This window comes from Marmota flaviventris, chromosome 11, assembly GCF_047511675.1.
Source record: "Marmota flaviventris isolate mMarFla1 chromosome 11, mMarFla1.hap1, whole genome shotgun sequence".
NCBI lineage: Eukaryota > Metazoa > Chordata > Mammalia > Rodentia > Sciuridae > Marmota > Marmota flaviventris.
In genome coordinates, this window is record NC_092508.1 from 6272161 (window position 1) to 6292479 (window position 20319).

Sequence of the window (20319 nt, forward strand, 5' to 3'; positions counted from 1 at the left end):
GGATTGAACCCAGGGCCTTGCACTTGCTAGGCAAGCACTATACCGCTAAGCCAAAACCCCAGCCTCGTCAACGATAAAACTTAACATTTTAAAAGAAAGAAAAAAATATTTTAAAATATTTTTTCCCATTGGCAAAGGCCTGCCTACCAGGGCTATGGACACATAAACAGGAGTCTAAAGAGCCATATGGGAGGGCCTGGCCTGCAGGCAGCTGAGAGTGTCCAGCCTGACTCTGGAACTATCTCCCTTTGACATGATACAGCTACAGCACAGTTCCCTGTGGGTGGAGAAGAGAGAACATCTTCCCAGAGATGCCAAGGAACAGATACACAGCAACAACAAACCAATTAACTCAACAAACATTTACAGAATGGCTTCTCTGCACTAGGTATCGCCCTGGGGTGCTAGGATAAAAACAGACCAAGTCCCAGGACATCCTTGCTCTCATAAAGTTCACACCTCTAACAAGCACAAGACAATGGGAAGAGGAAGAGGGTGCAGAAAGTGTCAGTGTAGACAGGAAACATCAACAGACTAGACCCGCTTAAGATATTAATTATCAAAAACATCCAAAGGTATTATCAAAAACTTTCCCCAAAAGAGAACTCCGTAAGTATAGTTTCACTAGTAAGTTCTAGCAAACATTTAAGAAGGAAATAACACCAAACTTATACAAACTTTGTCAGAAAAGAGCAGGGTGAACGCTTACCCTCAATTTTTACGTATTTTGTGAAGCCAGCTTAAAATAAGTACCAAAACCTGAAAAGGTGAAAAGACAAAAAGAGAGGAGACAGAAAGAAAAAAAAAAAAAGGTGGGGGAGAGGAATTACAAATCATTATCCCTCATGGCTATAGATGCAAAAAAAAAAAAAAATTTGGTACCAGGGATTGAACTCAGGGCACTTAACCACTGAACCACATCCCCAGCCCAATTTTTTATTTTATTTAGAGACAGAGTATCACTGAGTTGCTTAGTGTCGTGACATTGCTGAGGCTGGCTGTGAACTTGCGATCCCCCTGCCTCAGCCTCCTGAGCTGCTGGGATTATGGGCGTGCACCACCGCACCCCACTACAATACCATTCATCCATCCATCCATCCATCCATCCATCCATCCATCCATCCATTCATTCATTGTATGTGGTGCTGAGGATCAAACCCAGTGCCTCACATATACTAAGCAAGTCCTCTACCACTGAGCCACAACCCCAGCCCTACATGCAAAAATTTTAACAAAATAATAGCAAATTGAATCAATCAATAAATAAAAAGATATAGCATCAAGAGTAAAAAGGGTTTACCCAAGGAATACAAGGTTAGCTTAAATTTGAAAATCAACCCATTTAATTTGCAATTTTAATAAAATAAAGGAGAAAGACCAATCGCTTCAAAATTTGAATTTTGACAAAAAAAGCACTTGACAAAATTCAACACCCATTCATAATAAAAATTCTTAACAAAAAGAACATTCACAGTTGATAAAAGATATATACAAAAAAATCTACAATTAACATATTTGAAATTGAGAGATTGAACGGTTTTCTGTTAAGATTTTAAAAAAAGGGCTGGGGATGTGGCTCAAGAGGTAGCACGCTCGCTTGGCATGCACGGGGCCCTGTGTTCAATCCTCAACAACACATAAAAATAAAAAGTAAAGATATTGTGTCCACCTAAAAAACTAAAAAATAAATTAAAAAAAAAAAACCCATGTTTTTTAAAAAAAATGAAAGGATTACTGCTTTCACCATTTCTGTTCTACATTGCACTGGCAGTCCTCTCCTTTGCAATATGGCAAGAAAAAGAAATAAAAGATATTTAAAAAGAAAGAAAGAAGTAAAATGGTCCCTAATTGCAGATGATATAACTATTCATATAGAAATTTCTGAGGAATCTACACAACCACTACAACTAATAAAGATTATTTTACAAGGTCATAAAATCCATTTTATTCTTACATATTAGCAGCAATTAGAAATAAAATTGTTATAAATTCCATTTAGCTCACAGGAGCACAAAACATACACTACATAGGAACAAATATAACAAAGGACATCTACAATGAAAGACTATAAAACACTGCTGAGAGAAATTAAAGAAGATCTAAATAGAAAAATATATTCACAGACTGGAGAACTCAATTATTAATATCAATTTTCCCCATATTGGTCTATAGATTCAATGTAATCTCAATCAAAACTGCACCAGGGGCTGGGGTTGTGGCTTGGGCTGAGGTTGTGGCTCAGTGGTAGAGCTCTTGCCTAGAAAGTGCAGGGCCCTGGGTTCGATCCTCAGCACCACATAAAAATGAATAAATAAAAGTATTATGTCCAAATACAACTAAAAAAAATAATATTAAAAAAAAAACTGCACCAGTTCTGATTTATAGAAACTGACAAGCTAATTTTAAATTTCATATGAAAATGCCAAGGATTTAGAATAACCAAAGCAATTTAAGAAAGAACAACAAAACTAAGGCTTATCCTATCTGATTTAAACAATAATTTCATCTATAAACTATAATAATCAAGAAAGTGTGGGGCTGGGGTTGTGGCTCAGTGGTAGAGCACTTGCCTAGCACGTGTGAGGTACTGGATTCCATTATCAGCACCATATATAAATAAATAAAATAGGGGCTGGGGTTCTGGCTCAGTGATAGAGAGCTCACCTACCATGCATGAGGCACTAGCATGCATCAGCACCACATAAAAATAAAAAATAAAGGTACTGTGTCCACCTACAACTAATGTGTGTGTGTGTAGTAAATAAAATAAAGGTCCACTGACAATTAAAAAAATATATTAAAGAAAGTACAGTTAAAGTAAGAATCAGTGGAGCAGGATAGCAAGTCTATAGACTTGCAAATATAAGATCCAATGACTTTTGACCAAGGAGACAAGGTAAGTCAATGGAGAATGAAATGTCTCTTCAATAAGTGCTACTAGAAAAACTGAACATCCATGTGGAAACATGAACACCAATGCCTTACTCACACCACACACAAAAATTAACTGTGCATCAATCATAATCCTAACTGTAAAACCTAAAACTACAAGACTTCTAAAAGAAAATTTTTGCAATGTCAAGTTAAACAAAGTTTCCTAAAACACAAGAAGAACTAACCATAAAGAAAAACTGACAAATTCAATTTCATCAAAAGACACCTATTCACCTAAAAATGTCATTAAGAAAAGTCAAAGGCTGGGCATGTAGCTCACTGGGAAAAAGCTCTCTTAGCAGACACAAGGCCCTGCGTTCAATCTCCAGTACTGTAAAAAAAAAGAAAACAAGAGAGGTCGAGCCACAGACTAGGGAGAACATTCATGACACAGATAGCAAACAAAAAATTACATTCAGAATATGTAAAAAAAAGCAAATCCAATATAAAAACTGACAAATAATTCAAGCATACATTTCACAAGAGAAGATAAACAAATGGCCAAAAAGCATATGATGTTATTAGTCAAGAAAATGGAAATTAAAACTACAGTGAGATACCACCACATATTTATTAGGATATCTAAAATTAAAAATACTGATTATGCCAAGTGTTGACAAGGACATAGAACAACTGGAACTCTCACACACTGCTGGAGGAAATGGAACAACCACAGTTTGGTAGTCTCTTAAATAGCTAACCACACACCTACTATATATCACAGGAATTCTGCTACTAGGTATTTTACCCAAGAAAAATTAAAACATATGTGCACATAAAGAGCTGTATACAGGGGCTGGGATGTGGCTCAAGCGGTAACGCGCTCGCCTGGCATGCGCGGGGTGCTGGGTTCAATCCTCAGCACCACATAAAAAAATAAAATAAAGATGTGGTGTCCACCAAAAACTGAAAAATAAATATTAAAAAATTTCAAAAAAAAGAGCTGTATACAAATATATAAAAGGAAGATTTATTAATAATGGCTTAAAACTGGAAACTACCCAAAGGCCCATGAACAGGGTAAATGAACTGGAGTAGTCATACAAAGGACTACCACTCAGTAATAAAAAGGAACAAATTATTGTATACCCAATGTGAAAACCTTTAAAACCATTATATTGAGCCAAAGAAATCAGACAGAGCCAGGCACAGCGGCACATGCCTCTAATCCCAACAGCTCTAAAGGCTGAGGCAGGAGGATCGTGAGTTCAAAAGTCAGCCTCAGCAACTTAGTGAGGCCCTAAGCAACTCCAGAAAACCCTGTCTCTAAATAAAAGTATTAAAAAAAAAAAAGGACTGGGACTGTGGTTCAGTAGTTAAGTGTTCCTGGGTTCAATCCCCAGGGACCAAAAATTAAAAACAATGAAGAAGAAAAATACATACTGTATTATTCAACTTATTTAGTATTCTTTAAAAAGTCAAATTACCTACAATGACAGAAAACCAATCCATATCTGCACAGGAAGAATGTAGAAAAGACAGATTACAAGGAAAGTTTCAGAATGAAGAAAATGTTTGTTATCCTGATTGTGCTGACAGTATGTGTATGTGAGAAAACCTATCAAATCAGATACCTCAAATATTGCAGTTTATTGTATAGCATTTAAACCTCAATTAAGCTGCAAAAATATTATTAGTGTCAATATGTTGTAGTACACAGGAACATTTGTTAACGAACAGTATAAACCTTTTCTCTTAATGACCAACATGACCATATAGTTCACCATCCAAGCCAGGAAATGTATGCAAGTGAAAGTGGGAACTAAAAATCAGTTAAGTGCTAAAGCATCTACAACAGGTTGTATGAGCTGGCACTGCCCTGGACAAATCAGCACGTAGGCCTTGGGTACAACAAATACACAGTCTATTCTTATGAGATTAGCCACTTCTACAAATAAAGCAAGCCATAAAGTTCACTCCTTGAACAGTCAGAGTCCAGCTGGCAGCAGCCCGAGTGATCAGCTGCACCTGGGCCCTTGCTTTACACAGAGGAAGCAGTCCAGCACCCAGTGAGTTCCGGGTACAGCACAAACACCAAAGCCCTACCCCCAAGGTCAGCGTCCCTTCAGCCCTCTCTTTTTGACAAAAGAAATCGAAGGACAGAGTGTGGGACATCCCCATTCCTATTTTCCAAACATCTGGTTATTGTGACCCAACCTCTTCAGATCTTTGTGGCCAATGAACAATTACCCTCAGAGAAAGTGGTGCCAACTTTTCTAAGACAAAGTCCAGCAGGGTTGGAGGTAGACCAGCCCAGCCATGGGAGTGGCCCTGCACCAAGCACATTTTGCACCATGCTATCTGAAGGGCAAACCCCCACATCACACAGAGATCTAGTGACCACAGTCCTAGCCTATCTACAAAAAAAAAGGGGGGGGGGGGCAAGGATGGTCACATGTTTCACTTTTTAGTTTGTATTTCAAACCAGTCCTTCAGTTGTGGAGGGGAAAAATGCTGAGTCAATAAACAGCACCACCCCCTACCACAGAGCAATGAAGTATCAGAATTTGTTAACAAGTTGTTTCAAGAAAATAAAAAGATCTAACACTGTATCTACTCTGAAATCTCAGTTTATTCTGGGACAGGAAATGTAGGGAATTTTTTCACATCATTTTCTAAAGAATGATGCCATATTTCTAACTTCCAAGGTAAAAAAGACAGGAGTTGGCTCAGTCACCACTGACACACTTATCAAAGAACACTGGTAAAAAGTGACTATGATTATTAATTCTCTAGGCATTAATTCAGATCCATGAACCTTCTCCACCATGTCTTCTCTCAAAAAAACTCTTTTATTTATAGAAGTTCTAGAATCAAATGATGATTTCAACTGTCCACTTCTTGTTTTCTTTGCCATTGATAAATAAATAAGTATAACAAGTGTTAAACACACCCACACACAATTTGCACACACATGCACACACAACAGTTTGGTGAAACAGCTTAGCTTTCACCAATGCCAACCCCCACCAATAATTAATTTAAACACACAGTCCAAACAGGTAGTCTCACCCCAGACTCAAGATCACCACAGTGGGCTCTACCGCTTACCAGTCCTGATGCCTGGACAGGCCAGCATCTTCTTTGTCTGAAATGACTTTAAGAAAGACCCTCACTCCACGTGGAGGACCTGGCTTTCCAACTAGCTATTCCACAGATAGTAGTACTGCCTTCCACTAAACCCCACACTTAATAAACACACGCCACCAATCTGGCCCAGTTCCCATTTCTTCTTGCTTCTTGAAAGGGCAAGCACAGAGCCGATTATAAAGCATGGAATGCGCTGAGTAAAGTCCTACTGCGGGGCTCTACCAGGCTCCTGCCACTGTCCATAGCAGGTCAGTACATTCACAGCATTTCATTCGCTCTGCATCTACCTTGTGCCAGGTAGTTGCTGGCACCTTCTACTTGCCTCACCACTGTGCTGGGTGGTATTGTTCCAGTGCATAGGCGAGAAGATAAAGACATAAAAAGAAGGTGCCCATGATCCCACAGTTGAGAGCTGACACACTGGACATGATGTCAGGTCCCCTGGAATCCTGTACTAGGTAGAACAGGGAGGGCTCACTTGTAACAAAGAGCCAAGAGACAGAGCTGCTATCCTAGTGGGTAGGGGGCCTTGCAGACCAGCAGAGCCAAAATGCTCTGCACTCAAGAGGACTCTGGGCACCCACAAATGCAGCTCTCTCCATCCCAGACCAAGGCTGGAGTCACAGGAACTGGGGAGTCTTTTGTGCAGGGAAATCTGCCAATTATAGTTTTTCCTCTCTTCAAGCCAAAGTGACTGCTTAGGGGTTTTGCTAAGGAAATACGTGAGAGCCAAACAAGCTGAGAAGGAAAACCAACAATAAAATCTGGATAAAGGTCACAGTTCCTCACCAACAGAGCACCCCTGATCATACAACAGGCTGACGTCTGCGGGAAACAGCTGAGAAACTCAGGGCCACAGACTTGCCCAACCAGAGAACTCTCATTCATTCCACAAGTATGGAAGCCAAATTGATATGATTTAAAACAACTAAAAACAATCCATTAGAGAGCTTGCTATTCAGCTAGCAATTAAACAAAGGCATCTTCTAGGCTCAATTACATTTGGTTTCCTTTAAATTTTATTTTTACTGTTTTTATTGGTTAAAGCCTAGTAACTTGTGATGGCTAATCTTGGCTGTCAACTTAACTGAATTGAGAGATGCCTAGAAAATTAGTAAAGCACAATTCTGGGTGTGTCTACAAGGGTGCTTGCAGAGAGGATCTGGCGTGAGGATCAGTGAGCTGAGGGGGAAGGCCTGGTCTGAATGTGGAGAAGATCATTCAGCAGGCTGGGGGCCCAGGTAGAATGAAAAGCAGAAAAAGAGGGGAGCCCACACATTCACAAGCTGGATTCTTCTTGAGTGATTGTGTTTTTGCTGCTCCCATTGCCCAGGACATCAGGCACCAGATTCTTCAGTCTTTGAATGCAAACTTGCTCTGGTGTCACTCCAGGGGCTTCCAGGCCTTTAGTCTGGGACTGGGGCTGCATCATTAGCCCCTCTTGTTCGAGGCTTCCAGCTTCTTGAACTGAGCAGCTACCAGTTTCCAGCTCTCCAGTCTGCAGACAGCCATTGTGGACAGCCACCAATCATGAGAGCCAATCTAATAAATCCCCTCTCATGATTACATACACTCTATTGGTGCTGTCCCTTTGGAGGACCCTGCCAATACAACTCTTAAGGAGAATAACTAATGATAACCACTCTTCAGCCACAGATGCTACATTTTAATACTACCTACTAGTTGGTCTCATTTGAAATTCTTTGAAATACCTATAAATCAGAATAAGTACTAAGTGTCAACAAGTTAAACCCTGTTGCTTTCCTGCCAGCAGAGACAAGGAGCAGTGGAGATGAAAACATACAGCAGGCACTGCTGTGCAAGCCCAAAGCCTGAGTCAGACCCTGTCTTTACCCCACTGCACAGATGAGGAAACCAGGACTTAGATGAAGTCACAGCACTGACAAGGAAGACATTCTTCACAACAGACCACATGAAAGCGTCGGAGTGCCATGCACAATGTCAACGGTGTTACCTGGGGAGAAGGAGTCCTAACCCAGACACAAGAACCCACTTGCACCACACCCTCTAGACATATACATCCTAAACTTAATTTTCATTAAACTCAGAGTGTAAACACCCTCATTTTCAGACAACATCTTTTGTCCAATTCATTTTCCTAGAATTAAAAGCAAACCAAGGACAGGTCCTTTCATTCTTTTTGTTATTATACAACACCAACAAGAACTGAAACATCATTTTCTTTTTTTTGGGGGGGTGCGGTAGGGTGTCCTGGGGATTAAACTCAGGGGTACTTGGACACTGAGCCACATTCCCTAGCCCTATTTTGTATTTTATTTAGAGACAGGTTCTCATTAAGTTGCTTAGTGCCTCGCTTTTGCTGAGGCTGGCTTTGAACTTGCAATCCTCCTGTCAGACTCCTGAGCCGCTGGGATTACAGGCGTGCACCACTGCACCCAGCTTGAAACCTCATTTTCTGTCCTCTTTCGACAGCCTCTTGTTCCCTCAATCCAGCCGCTCAACTCACATGTGCGTGCACTCAGGTCTCCTTTGCCCTTTCACCTGAGGACTGCCCTCTACCTTCTCCAGGCCAAGCCACCTAATGACAGAAGTTCCACCCAATTTTCCACTCTCGTGTTCCACCACCCCCTGGTCTGTCCCTGCCCATCACTAAACCCAGTCTGATCCTTCAACTCCTTTTTTAAAGGCCTGTAACATACTAACCAGAGATTCCCAGAGTTAGGACACAAGAAAGTTCTATTTATGATGATCTAAAATAATGTAAAGTAAGCAGATGCTGAATACGAAAGTATTCCTTCCTGGAAATGGAGGTACACACCAGTACTACCTGAAGCAGTAAGAAGTTCATCTCCCCAGCCTGCAGGACAGGTGACGGAATGAAGAGCACAATATAAGTGGAGGCTGCTCACAGGGCCAGCTGCCCCTACTTGGGCAGAGGGCCAAGCCCCTCCTTTGTAGGGATGCCACACTTGCAGCCCAAGTATCCCTCCCTTGATCCAAGATGCTTTTCAGACATATCTTCAACTAAACAGAGTCAATACAACTGAACTGGTAAAGTACGACACTTCACCCAGTGAAGCATCTCTTGCTATAATGATTCACAGAGACTCATAACAGTAAAGCTTATAATAAACAGCAAATAAAGAATGCAAAAGCATACATACACCAATGTGAATACAACACAAAATGTAATGTAATGTTTCCCAATGAAAAAATCTGAAGAAGAGAACATAAAACCTCCACTGAGCTACAGAGGAGATGGGGCACATCTCCTCCTATTTTAAATTTCCTTTAAAGTCATAATTTGACACACACAGGTTGGGAAAGCCAGCATTGTGGGTTCCTGAGTGAAGGAGTGCTCTGGGCCCCTATTGTCGGAAGCCTCGGCCTCCAGAAGCTTCCTTCTCACCTCTCCTGCTTGTTTGCACCTCCTGCTATCCTGCTCCTTAGAGCCACTACAACTATTTCTTTCCCATCTAAGAAGTCTCCCAGAGCATAGGGCACATTTCTCCACCCTGTATACCCTTCAGGTACCCAGTACAGAATCTGCCATAACACAGGATTGTAGAAAAACAGAAAACAAATGTTTCTAGAACTTTCACCTTTTCCAATTGATTTGTTTCATTTCAGAAATGAGGTAGCCCAGTCAGTAAATGGTTCCTAAATTCCTGAGGGATAAACAAGCATCTCTTCAGTGGGGCTCCCCACGGAAAGGGCAATCCCACATTCTCTCCACAACACTGAACAGAAAGGGGCAACAGGACCTACAGCTAGCCTCACTGAGGCATATAGTCATTCCAAATGGCAGAGCACTGGGGACTCCAAGCTGCAAAGAGAATCCCTGGCCTCCAGTTCAATACATCAGGAGAAGATGTGGCCAAGAGCATAAGTCACCAAGAGCTTATGCTAACTGAACATCCCATCACTGATTTCAAGTACCCTCAGAGGGGCCCCAATCTGGAAGCACCCCAAATCCCAAAAAGCTTTGAAAGACTTATAATTTACAAATCTTCAGAGTCAGTGGGGGAAATTCAGAAACCTCCCTGGGTTCCAGAGCATGCTCAGGCACAGCCAGATCTGAGAAGCACTGCCATGCAGGGTCAACCACTTCCTGATGACACAGGACAGAGGTCTATGTGGGTGGTCTCACTACTGCTGAGGAATGGGCAGGGTCCTCAGGGAGATACTGGGGAGAGAGCCCTCCAAAGAACGAGGCATATGCACACAAGGCATTCTCCAGAAAGAAAGAGGCTGGGCTCCAGCAGGCCTGGGTCAGGGTGGGCAATGCTGGGGGCACATGAAAACCAGACACCCTTGATCAAGGAAGAAAGGAGGAGCCACTCAATCTCTATGGCCCTATTTAAAGTGGGCAGAATGAGACTCTTTGAAATGATTTTATGCTTCAAGCACATTCCAATAAAACTTGTCTTTAAGGTTTAACTAAACTGCAATTGCTTCTGAGCTCCATGGGGTAATAATACAGCCAACTGCTTTAGGTCCAAAAAAATCTGAAGCAATTGTAGTGATTTTGTCCAGTGAGAAAGTATTATGCAACAAACACAAAGTTGTACAATGTAAGAATACCAAACTAAAAGTAATTTTTCCAACTGATAACAAATGTCATAAAATTAATTTGGTTTATTATTTTGGTATTGAACATCAGAGTGCCTATCATCACATGATAATAACAAACACTATCATGCCTACATGATAGTGATTCAAATGAATACTTAAAACAATTCTAAAGGCAGGTGCTATTATTTACCCCATTTCTCAGATGAGGAAACTGAGGTTCAGACTCCTTGGGCAACTTGCCCAACATCATCAGCTAGTAAGAGACGTTGGGAGTCACCCTGTCTTTCAGAGTCTTTGCCATTAAGCCCTGTTACCTTGCAAGGTTCTGTACTTCCAGGGTGTTATATATATTTCTTATATCAATGGTGTGTATATACATATAATTATATATTTAAAATATATATATACACACACACACACACATACATACACACACACACACACACACACACACTAGTCCTGCTCTCTAGGAACTGGTATCTAGAAAAGGAAATACAGACTCTGGATATTCAAAGAAAGAGTCTTTGGTCCCTCTACTACCTACTTTTGCCTCTCTGATCCCCTACAAGGACACAAGTTTGAGGAAAAGAACTCCACTCCACATCTGCTCACCTCTGGACCTTGAGCATGGGGCACAGTGTGTTAGCCCAGAAAGGCCCTCAAAATTTACTTGCTGAATCAATGAATGAAAACCAAGGAGAGTTCCCAAACAACAAGACAAAGCCCGTGACTAAGTCAACAAAAAAAATAAGACCTTCAGAGGACTAAGCAGTAAATCTTAGGAGTTATGACAGATGAAAGCCAAGTGCCATTCTCTATTGTAAAAACATCACCATTCAAGTAAATGGGAGCTAACATTTCTCACATTTCATGACTAACCTTAAATGTCAGGTGCTTAAATACCATGGAGTGACAAGACACAGAGAAAATTAAACTAGGACAATCATGATTCTTAAGTAGAAACCAAAGAGGCTAAGAAGCTAGGCAGAGCTTGTGTAATATCACAGCACCGGAACTTGAAGCCCAAGAGAAAGCAAGCCCAGAGGGAGTGTACCACAGAAGCAGAGGAACTTGAAGTCAGCTGAAAAAAGTGACTTCAAATTACCTCTACTTCAGAGTGGACTTAAGGTAACCTGCTGCTATGTTACCCTGTCTTCCCAGATACAAGAGGAAATCTCTGAGGGAAGACACCATCAACCTGAGCCTAAAATAATCCAAACAATTTTTCATAAAAAAATTCTGGGGCCGGGGACATAGCTCAGTTTGGTAGAGTGCTTGCCTTGCATGCACAATGCCCTGGGTTCAATCCCCTGTACTACAAAAAAAAAAAAAAAAAATATATATATATATATATATATATATATACACACACACACACACACACACACACACACACACACATATATATACATACATACACACACACACACATATATTTATTTCTGTCCACCAACAATACCAGGCATATCAGGAATAAAGACCAAAGGAAAAAAAGCCACAAAAAAAAAAAAAAAAAAAACACAAAGAGCTGTATAATATATTTGAGTTTTCAGACAGATTTTAAAATAAATACACTAAATAAATTCAAGAAAATAACAAGCCTGAGGACTTTGGAAAGGAACTTGAAACCTTAAAAAAGATAGAGAAAAGAAAATCCTGAAATGAAAAGATAAAATAACTTAAATTTGAAACTCAATATTCAGGAAAAAATATTTTTAATAAATAAATAAAACTCAATACTTAGGTTTAGCCAGGTGCAGTGGCACAAACCTGTAACCCCAGCTACTCTTATGTTCTGAACTAAAACAAATTACCATTTTGATACTATCAAAGTGACAGATACATTCTAAAACTGTAATGCACAATGTTTCTAAGGTTTAGAGGACAATGTGCTTTCCTTTAGGAATATGAACTAGTGTACATTCTAAGTCCAACCTGGCAATTACATACCAGCCTTCTTTTCATTGATCAGGGCAATGGGCTGTGTCATGTTATTGCAGAGGCTGGGGCACAAAGCTCACAAACGCCCTCATCTACTGTGTTCTTGGCCTTGTGAGGTACAGCTGCACTTGAAGAAGAGAATGCAGACAAGCTCCCACACCACACTCCCTCCCACCCTCACCCCCGCCACCCAGCTTAGAGCTTGAAGGTGACATCGGCATCCAGCTTCATCACAGCTGCACTTTATTCTTGACAAACAGGAAGACAAGCAAGTCCACCAGTCTCTCAAGTAGCTGGGGTTGCAGGTGAGCAACAGTTTTTTTTCACACCTTTTGTCATGAGGGCATGCTGAATTTTATCAAAGGCTTTTTGTCTATACCTATCGAGATGATCAAGTGATGTTTATCCTTGATTTATGTATGTGTTGTATTAAAAGTTTATTGATTTGCTTATGCAAACAATTCTTGCAACTCTGGAATGAAACCAACTTGATTGTGGTGTACTTTTTTTTTGTACCAGGGACACTCTACCACTGAGTCATACCCCCAGACCTTTGGAGTATTTTGTTTATTTTGTTTGATTTTTATATTTTGAGACAGGTATTGCTAAAGTTGCTGAGGTTAACCTATAATTTGCAGTCCTCCTGCCTCAGCCTCATGAGTTACTGGGATTACAGGCATATGCCATCACACTCAGCAAAAAATGAGATCCCTGTCACAGTGCTAGGAACTGAACCCATGGTCTTGTGGATGCCAGGCAAGCAATCTACAACTGAGTCACAATCCAGCCCTCTATGATCTTTCTAATATGCTGCTAAATTTGATTTGCAAGTTATTTTATTAGGAAATTTTGCATCTATTTCATCAGGGTATAGCTTCATAATTCTCCTTTTTGTGTAAGTGTCCTTCAGGTTTTGATAGCAAGGTAATATTGGCTTGGTAGAATTTTAAAGAGTTCCTTCCCCTTCTATTTTATGGGATAGTTTGAGTGAGAATCACTGGAATTAGATCTTTATAATTCTGTCAAAATTCAGCAGTGAATCCATCCATTCCTGAGTTCTTCTTTGACTGGAGACTTCTTATTACTACTTCAACCTCATTAGATTTTACTCATTAGTTTTTTACTGAAGGGTTTTTATATTTTGTTGGTTCAATTTTTTTAATATACTCATATTTTTTATCAGTTATTTTTTTAAAATATTTATTTATTTATTTTAGCTTTCAGCAGACACAACATCTTTGTTTGTATGTGGTGCTGAGGATCGAACCCGGGCCGCACGCATGCCACATCCCCAGCCCTGTTGGTTCAATTTTGGAAGGTCATATGTGTCTAGAAATGTGTCCATTTTCACAGGTTTTCCAGTTTACTGGCATAGAATTTTTCAAAATATACTCTAATGATCCTTTGAATTTCTGTTGTCATACCTCCTCTTTCATCTCTTACTTTATTCATTAGAACTTTCCTTTCTTTTGGTTAGTTTAGCAAATTTATCAATTTTATTTATCTTTTCAAACATTGAATCCTTTCATTATTGCTTTGTATTTGTATTAATCTTTTAGTCTCTATTTCACTTATTTCTGCTCTGATGTTGATTTATTTTTTTCTTCTACTGATTTTGAGACTGGTTTGCTCTTATCTTTCCAAGACCATGAGAGGCATCATTAAGTTACTTACTTAAGATCTATTTTTTTGATGTGCATACCCATAGCTATAAAATGCTCTCTTGGCACTACTTTCTCTGTATTTCACAGAATCTGCTGTTGTGTTTCTATTTTGATTTGACTCAGGAATTTTTTAACTTCTCTTCTTATTTCTTCAGTGACCCTCTATTCATTCAATAGCGTCATTCAATCTCCATGTTTTTACTCTGCAATTTCTCTGTGATTAAGTAAGATGCAAGAAATTATTTCAATTGTTTTAAATTATTTAAGTCATGCTTTTAAATTAATATATGGCCTATTCCGAAAAAAAATCCACATACTGATGAAAAGAATGTGTATTCTCCACCTGTTAGATGGAATATTCTGTAGATATCTGTTACGTCCATTTGATCAATAGTGTAACTTAACTCTGATGTATCTTGATTAATTTTTTTTTTTGGGGGGGGGGGGTCTGAATGACCCACTGTTGTGGTTTGAATCTGAAACGTCCCTCAAAGTCTCATGTGTTGAGCGTTTGGTCTCCAATGCAGAAGTGGGGCTTTGGGGGAAGGAATTGGATTACCAGGTCTCTAACCTTATCAGTGGATTAATCCATTGATAACAGAATGAACTACTTGAAGATTGTAAAAGCTTTGGGAAGCAGGACCAGGTTGGAGGAAGTAAATCACTAAAGATACGCCCTTGGGGACTATATCTTATCCCCAGCCCCTTCTTGCCTCTCTGCTTCCCAGCTATCATTAACTAAGCAGCTTTCCTCTGTCATGATTCTCTGCCTCACCTCAGGTCCAAAGAAATGGAGCCAGACAACAATGGACTGAAACCTCTGAAACAGTTGAGCCAAAATAAATCCTCCTTTAAGGTGTTTTTCCCAGGTGTTTTGTCCCAGCAATGAAAAGCTAACAAAAACAACTATCTACTAGAGAATGGGGAAATGAAATCACTAATATTGTTTGGAGCCTACCTCTCCCTTTATGTCTAGTAGTGTTTCTTCCATAAAATTACATGCTCTGATGTTTGGTGCATACATGTTTATGACTATTCCTTTGATCCACACAGTTACCTTCTTTGTCTCTTCTGATTTTGTTTTAAAGTCTATTTTGTTTATGTATAGCTACTTCTGCTTCCTTCTGGATTCTAACTGCTTACAATATCATTTTCCATCCTTCACTTTTGTAGGTGAAGTGAGCTTCTTACAAACGGAATGTTATTGGGTCTTGTTTTTTAATCCATTCAACCAGTCCACATCTTTTCATTAGAGAATTAAGACCATTGGGCTGGGGATGTGCTCAAGAGGTAAGGCGCTCGCCTGGCATACGCAGGGCCCTGGGTTCGATCCTCAGCACCACATAAAAATAAAATAAAAGATGTTGTGTCCACCGAAAAACTCAAAATAAATATTAAAAAATTCTCTTTCTCTCTCTCTCTTTAAAAAAAAAAAGGACTATTTATGTGTCACTCCAGCAGAACATAGAAAAATTCCTTCATTTATTTATTTACTTATTTATTTTTAGGATGCTGAGGATTAAACCCAGAGTCTTGTGCATGCGAGGCAAGCACTCTACCAACTGAACTATATCTCCAACCCAATATCATTTACTTATTATTAAAAGTTATGTTATTAGGGCTGGGATATGCTCAGCGGTAGAACACTTCCCTACACTGGGTTCAATCCCCAGTACCACAAAAAGAAAAGGAGGTGGGTGAAATAAAAGGTATGTTATTATGGAAAGGTTATTATTGAAAGGTATGTACTCATTCCTGTCATTTTGTTGTTTTTCTACTGATTGTTCTGAATATTATATATTCATTTCTTCCTGTCATTAATCTTAGAAGTTTGATGGTTTACTCTATTGATAATATTGATTGTTTATTATTTGTCAGCATTACTACTCTTCTAGTGGAATTTCTTCTTTCATATGCTCTTATAGTTGTTTCTCTTCTGGGTCTAGGATTCCCTTTAAGTGTCTTCTGAAATGCTGGTCTAGTTATCATGAATTCCCTTAGTTCATGCTTACCTTAAATGGAATTCTATTCTAAGAAAGCTTACTATAGAAATTATCGGAAAGGCATAAAAGAAACTGTGTCCAAGTGTGGAACACAGTACAGTGTATGATGGGAAAAACAGGAATATTCCAATAATAAAGAGGTAAAAATAAGCATATAGGGGCTGGGGTTGTGGCTCAGAAGTAGAGCGCTCACCTAGCATGTGCCAGGCCCTGGGTTCAATCCTCAGCACCACATAAAAATAAAATAAAAGATATTGTGTCCAACTACAATTAAAAAGATATATTTTTAAAAATAAGCATATATTTCTGATAAAATAATATTCAATATGAATAGAATTTTGAAGGATATAATAATAAATTAATCGAAGTGAAGAAAGAAAACTAAAAACTATATTTCATAAAATGTCTTTTGTGGAAATGCTATAAACCCAAATATATTGCTGATTATCTTTGGATAATAAGAGGTGATTTTACATTTTATATTTATATACTTTAAAATTATCAGAAAAATTATTTGCCCTTAATAATTGAGAGAAAAATACAATTTCTGAAATGTGAATAGAAAGGCACTCAGTTAAATTGAGAGCCCTTCAGGTTTTCATTTATGTATGTATTCATGTGATAAAAAAATGAAAATAAGCCAATCAATAAATTGCAAAAAAGAAAATTAAGCTGAAAAACCAACTCGTAAATGCAGAAACCAAATGAGAAAATAGAAAAATGAAATTGATCAATAATCCAAGAACTGAATTGTTTAAAAATAAAACAAAAATGCTAGATTTTAAGAAATCTGACAAGAAAAGCAAGCTAACCAAATAAAATTCATAATGAAAAAAGGATCTAACCAAAGACATAGATAAAGTAATCAAGTCACAGCCTTACCTCCTTGACAAGTCTTCCTGACTTCCCTCTCACTTTCAAGAAACAACCAATCCCAAAGCTATTAAAATGTTCCAGAACACATAAATGCATGTAAATTTTGATTTAAACTTGCCCCATCAATTTTGTGGGGCAAGTTTAAATCAAAACTCAACAAAACCCATCTCCTACCTCAAAGGATAGCATATGTACTGATGGGAATATTCTAAACACAAAATTAGGAAGTTAACATTTAACATTACCAAGAACAATTTATTATTAGAAAATGTTCAAATAGCTAAAACTAAATTAACATCTAAATTAACGCCCTGCAGACTACAATGAAATGCAACACCTGTTCCTATTAAAAACTCTGAAAAACACAAATCAAAGAATAACCCATTTTACATGGCTTAAATTGCCTCTCCCCAACCAGTAAGTAAATGATAAAATTAACAGAGAAAAAGTACAAATACTCCAAGTAAAATAAGGAATAAAGAGAAAGCTTGACCAACTTGATAAGCCACAAAGTAAAACCCAGAGAGCAGCTACATCAACATGAAATGAGAAGAAGTTTAAGTGGAGGAGGGAGAACTCCATTCCTATCAGCAATGTCAGTAATCAATTTACAAAAGAATAGATAAAGCATAACCTAAAATTACCTGAAAATACATTAATCCAAAATGTCAGATCCTAAACAGGAGAGAAATTACCCACCTTGATTGTTATTAAAAAAAAACAACAACTTTCAAATTAGGAAATTAGGGGACACTTTATGTCTAGATGAGAGAGCTTAATAAAAATATTTTAGAGTTCTAATGCTGAAATCAGAGTCATCCCTTACACAGGATGACAAAAGTCAGCTTATGAAGCCAAGATTATCAAGCCATACAAGAAAATGCTATGGCTGGTCAACGTATACATGCCTATAATTCCAGCAACCGAGGCAGGAAGATCACAAGTTCAAAGCCAGTCTGGGCAACTTAGCAAGACCTCAAGCAACTGAGCGAGACCCTGTCTCAAGATAAAAAATGAAAAGGTCTCAGGGTGTAGTTCAGTAGTAAAGCACCTCGGGGTTCACTTTGAAGGTGAAAGCAAAGGAAAGGAGAGGAAAGAATGCTTTGGCTTAGTGGTAAAGTGCTTGGCTGGCAAATACAAGGCCCTGGGTTCAATCCCCAGTGAAAGAAAAGAGGGCAGGGGAGGGGAAACTATATAGCCATTAACAACATGATACACATTTTGGGGCTGGGGTTGTGGCTCAGAGGTAGACTGCTTACCTAGCACATGCAAGGCACTGGGTTTGATCCTCAGCACCACATAAAAATAAATAAAATACAGGTATTTAAAAAATTTTATTTTAAAAAAACAATAATATGTTACACATTTTGATCAACTGACATGGGAAAATAGCCATCAAAAACGTCAAGAGGGAAAAAAAGGGCACCAAAAAAAAAAAAAATCAGTCTATCTCAGAGCACATGTAAGTAAAAATACAGATGTACAGAAATAGTGGCAAAGGCTGGGGATGTGGCTCAAGCGGTAGCGCGCTCGCCTGGCATGCGTGCGGCCCGGGTTCGATCCTCAGCACCACATACAAACGAAGATGTTGTGTCCGCCGAAAACTAAAAAATAAATATTAAAAAATTCTCGCTCTCTCAAAAAAAGAAAAGAAAGAAATAGTGGCAAATGCTTCGCAGTAAGAAGCTGTTTATCTCTGAAGAGTGAGAGGAGCACTTGAGCTTGTGCATTCAGAACTTCTGCAGAAAGCACCACATAACTTTCACAAATTTGGAAGGGAAACAGTTTAAATGTAATAAAGAAGAGAAATACACCAAAACATTAACATTCTTATGTGGCTGAATTATGGCTGCTTTTCAATTGCTTTAACACATTTTTTTTTCCATTTTCCAAATTTCCCACAAATTCACAAAAACATTTTTTTAAAAAAACCTTTCAACCAAATTGTTAAATGTAAACTACACTTTCCTTAAAAATTTCTTTTGTGCTTATATGTGCCAAATTCTCAATTACTCTCCAACCGTAGTATTATTTCCAGCATTAGATTCAAAATTTACCATAAATCATTCCAATCAGGAAGAAAAGCATGCAAGAGGCTGAAGAGTCTGCATGCATTTGTTTAAATTAAAAAGGAAAGCCAAATGTAGTAAAGAATCAGAAAGGTATGACTGAGTCTTACCGTAAAACTATTGTTGACATTTTTGGTGCTGGATTCAGCTACGCTGGCATCCGTCAGGTCCACCTCGTCAAATATGATTGACTGGAAAGAAACAAACACCAGGATTCAGACATGCCAAGACAAGTGTATCTGAAGCACTAGCATACCCACCATTTTCCCGACCCCCACAAACCAGGTTGTTTGAAAATGGCACATGATCAATAAGCTGACAAATTAATGCAGCCACCCTGACCGCTTCTAACAAAGAGCATGCATGGAACTCACAGGGATAGTGCTGTGATTTTTGTTTTTAATCCAGACAGCTCATCAGTGATTGCATTAGTGGAAACAAAAATTTACAAATAAATAAATAAATAGATAAAAAAAATTTAAGAATTACAAAAACAATACCAATACTTCTATATTTATTTTTTAAATCAAACACTACTATTAATATGAAGGTTTCACTTTTTTAGGGGAAAGAGGGAACCAGGAACTGAACCCAGGGGTGCTTTACCATTGAACCACATCCCCCAGCCTTTTTTTATATTTTATTTAGAGACAGGGTCTTGCTAAATTGCTGAGGCTGGCTTTGAACTTGCAATCCTCCTGCCTCAGCCTTCTAAGTCGCTGGGATTACAGGTAGGCACCACCACGCCCAGCCAGGGTTTCACTTTGAAATGTGAAGTATGTCCTCATGCAATGGTCCACCTGACAGAAAGCCTGTGTTGTACTGAACATCCTCCATCCTTCTGGTTTGTTTTTCCATCCAGCACATTTAGGAGAAAGGTCCTAGTTGCAATAAACTAATCCAGGGAAAGAAACAGACCCTAATAGCAGGGATCTGACTATAAAGAAAACCAGGGAGCCAAGCAAAAAGGAATTGAGTCCTGGAAAGCAACAGTCAGTCTCTAAGCAAGGGCTAGGGATGAGGCCTGAAGATTCCCTTTTTTCTTCTCTCTCCTAAGCCATCCACCATAGACTCTACCTCCTGTTTACTGTTCCCTCAACTCTAAGGAGCACCCACAAATAAAGCTAATTGCTGGAAAGCATACAAATAAAGAATTTCACATTTCTGGTCACACCCCAAGAAGCC

At 38.9% G+C, this 20319-nt stretch overlaps 1 protein-coding gene across 4 annotated transcripts in view; it reads right to left on the reverse strand.

The window, feature by feature from the left end:
• The window catches only part of Dgkd (diacylglycerol kinase delta), a 97613-nt gene that overhangs the window by 48853 nt on the left and 28441 nt on the right, over positions 1-20319 (reverse strand). For all 4 annotated transcript variants that reach the window (XM_027942036.2, XM_027942038.3, XM_071619533.1 and 1 more), the window contains exon 3: positions 19245-19325. In XM_027942036.2, the coding sequence (XP_027797837.1) occupies positions 19245-19325 (81 nt within the window). The remainder of the gene's footprint in view (positions 1-19244; positions 19326-20319) is intronic.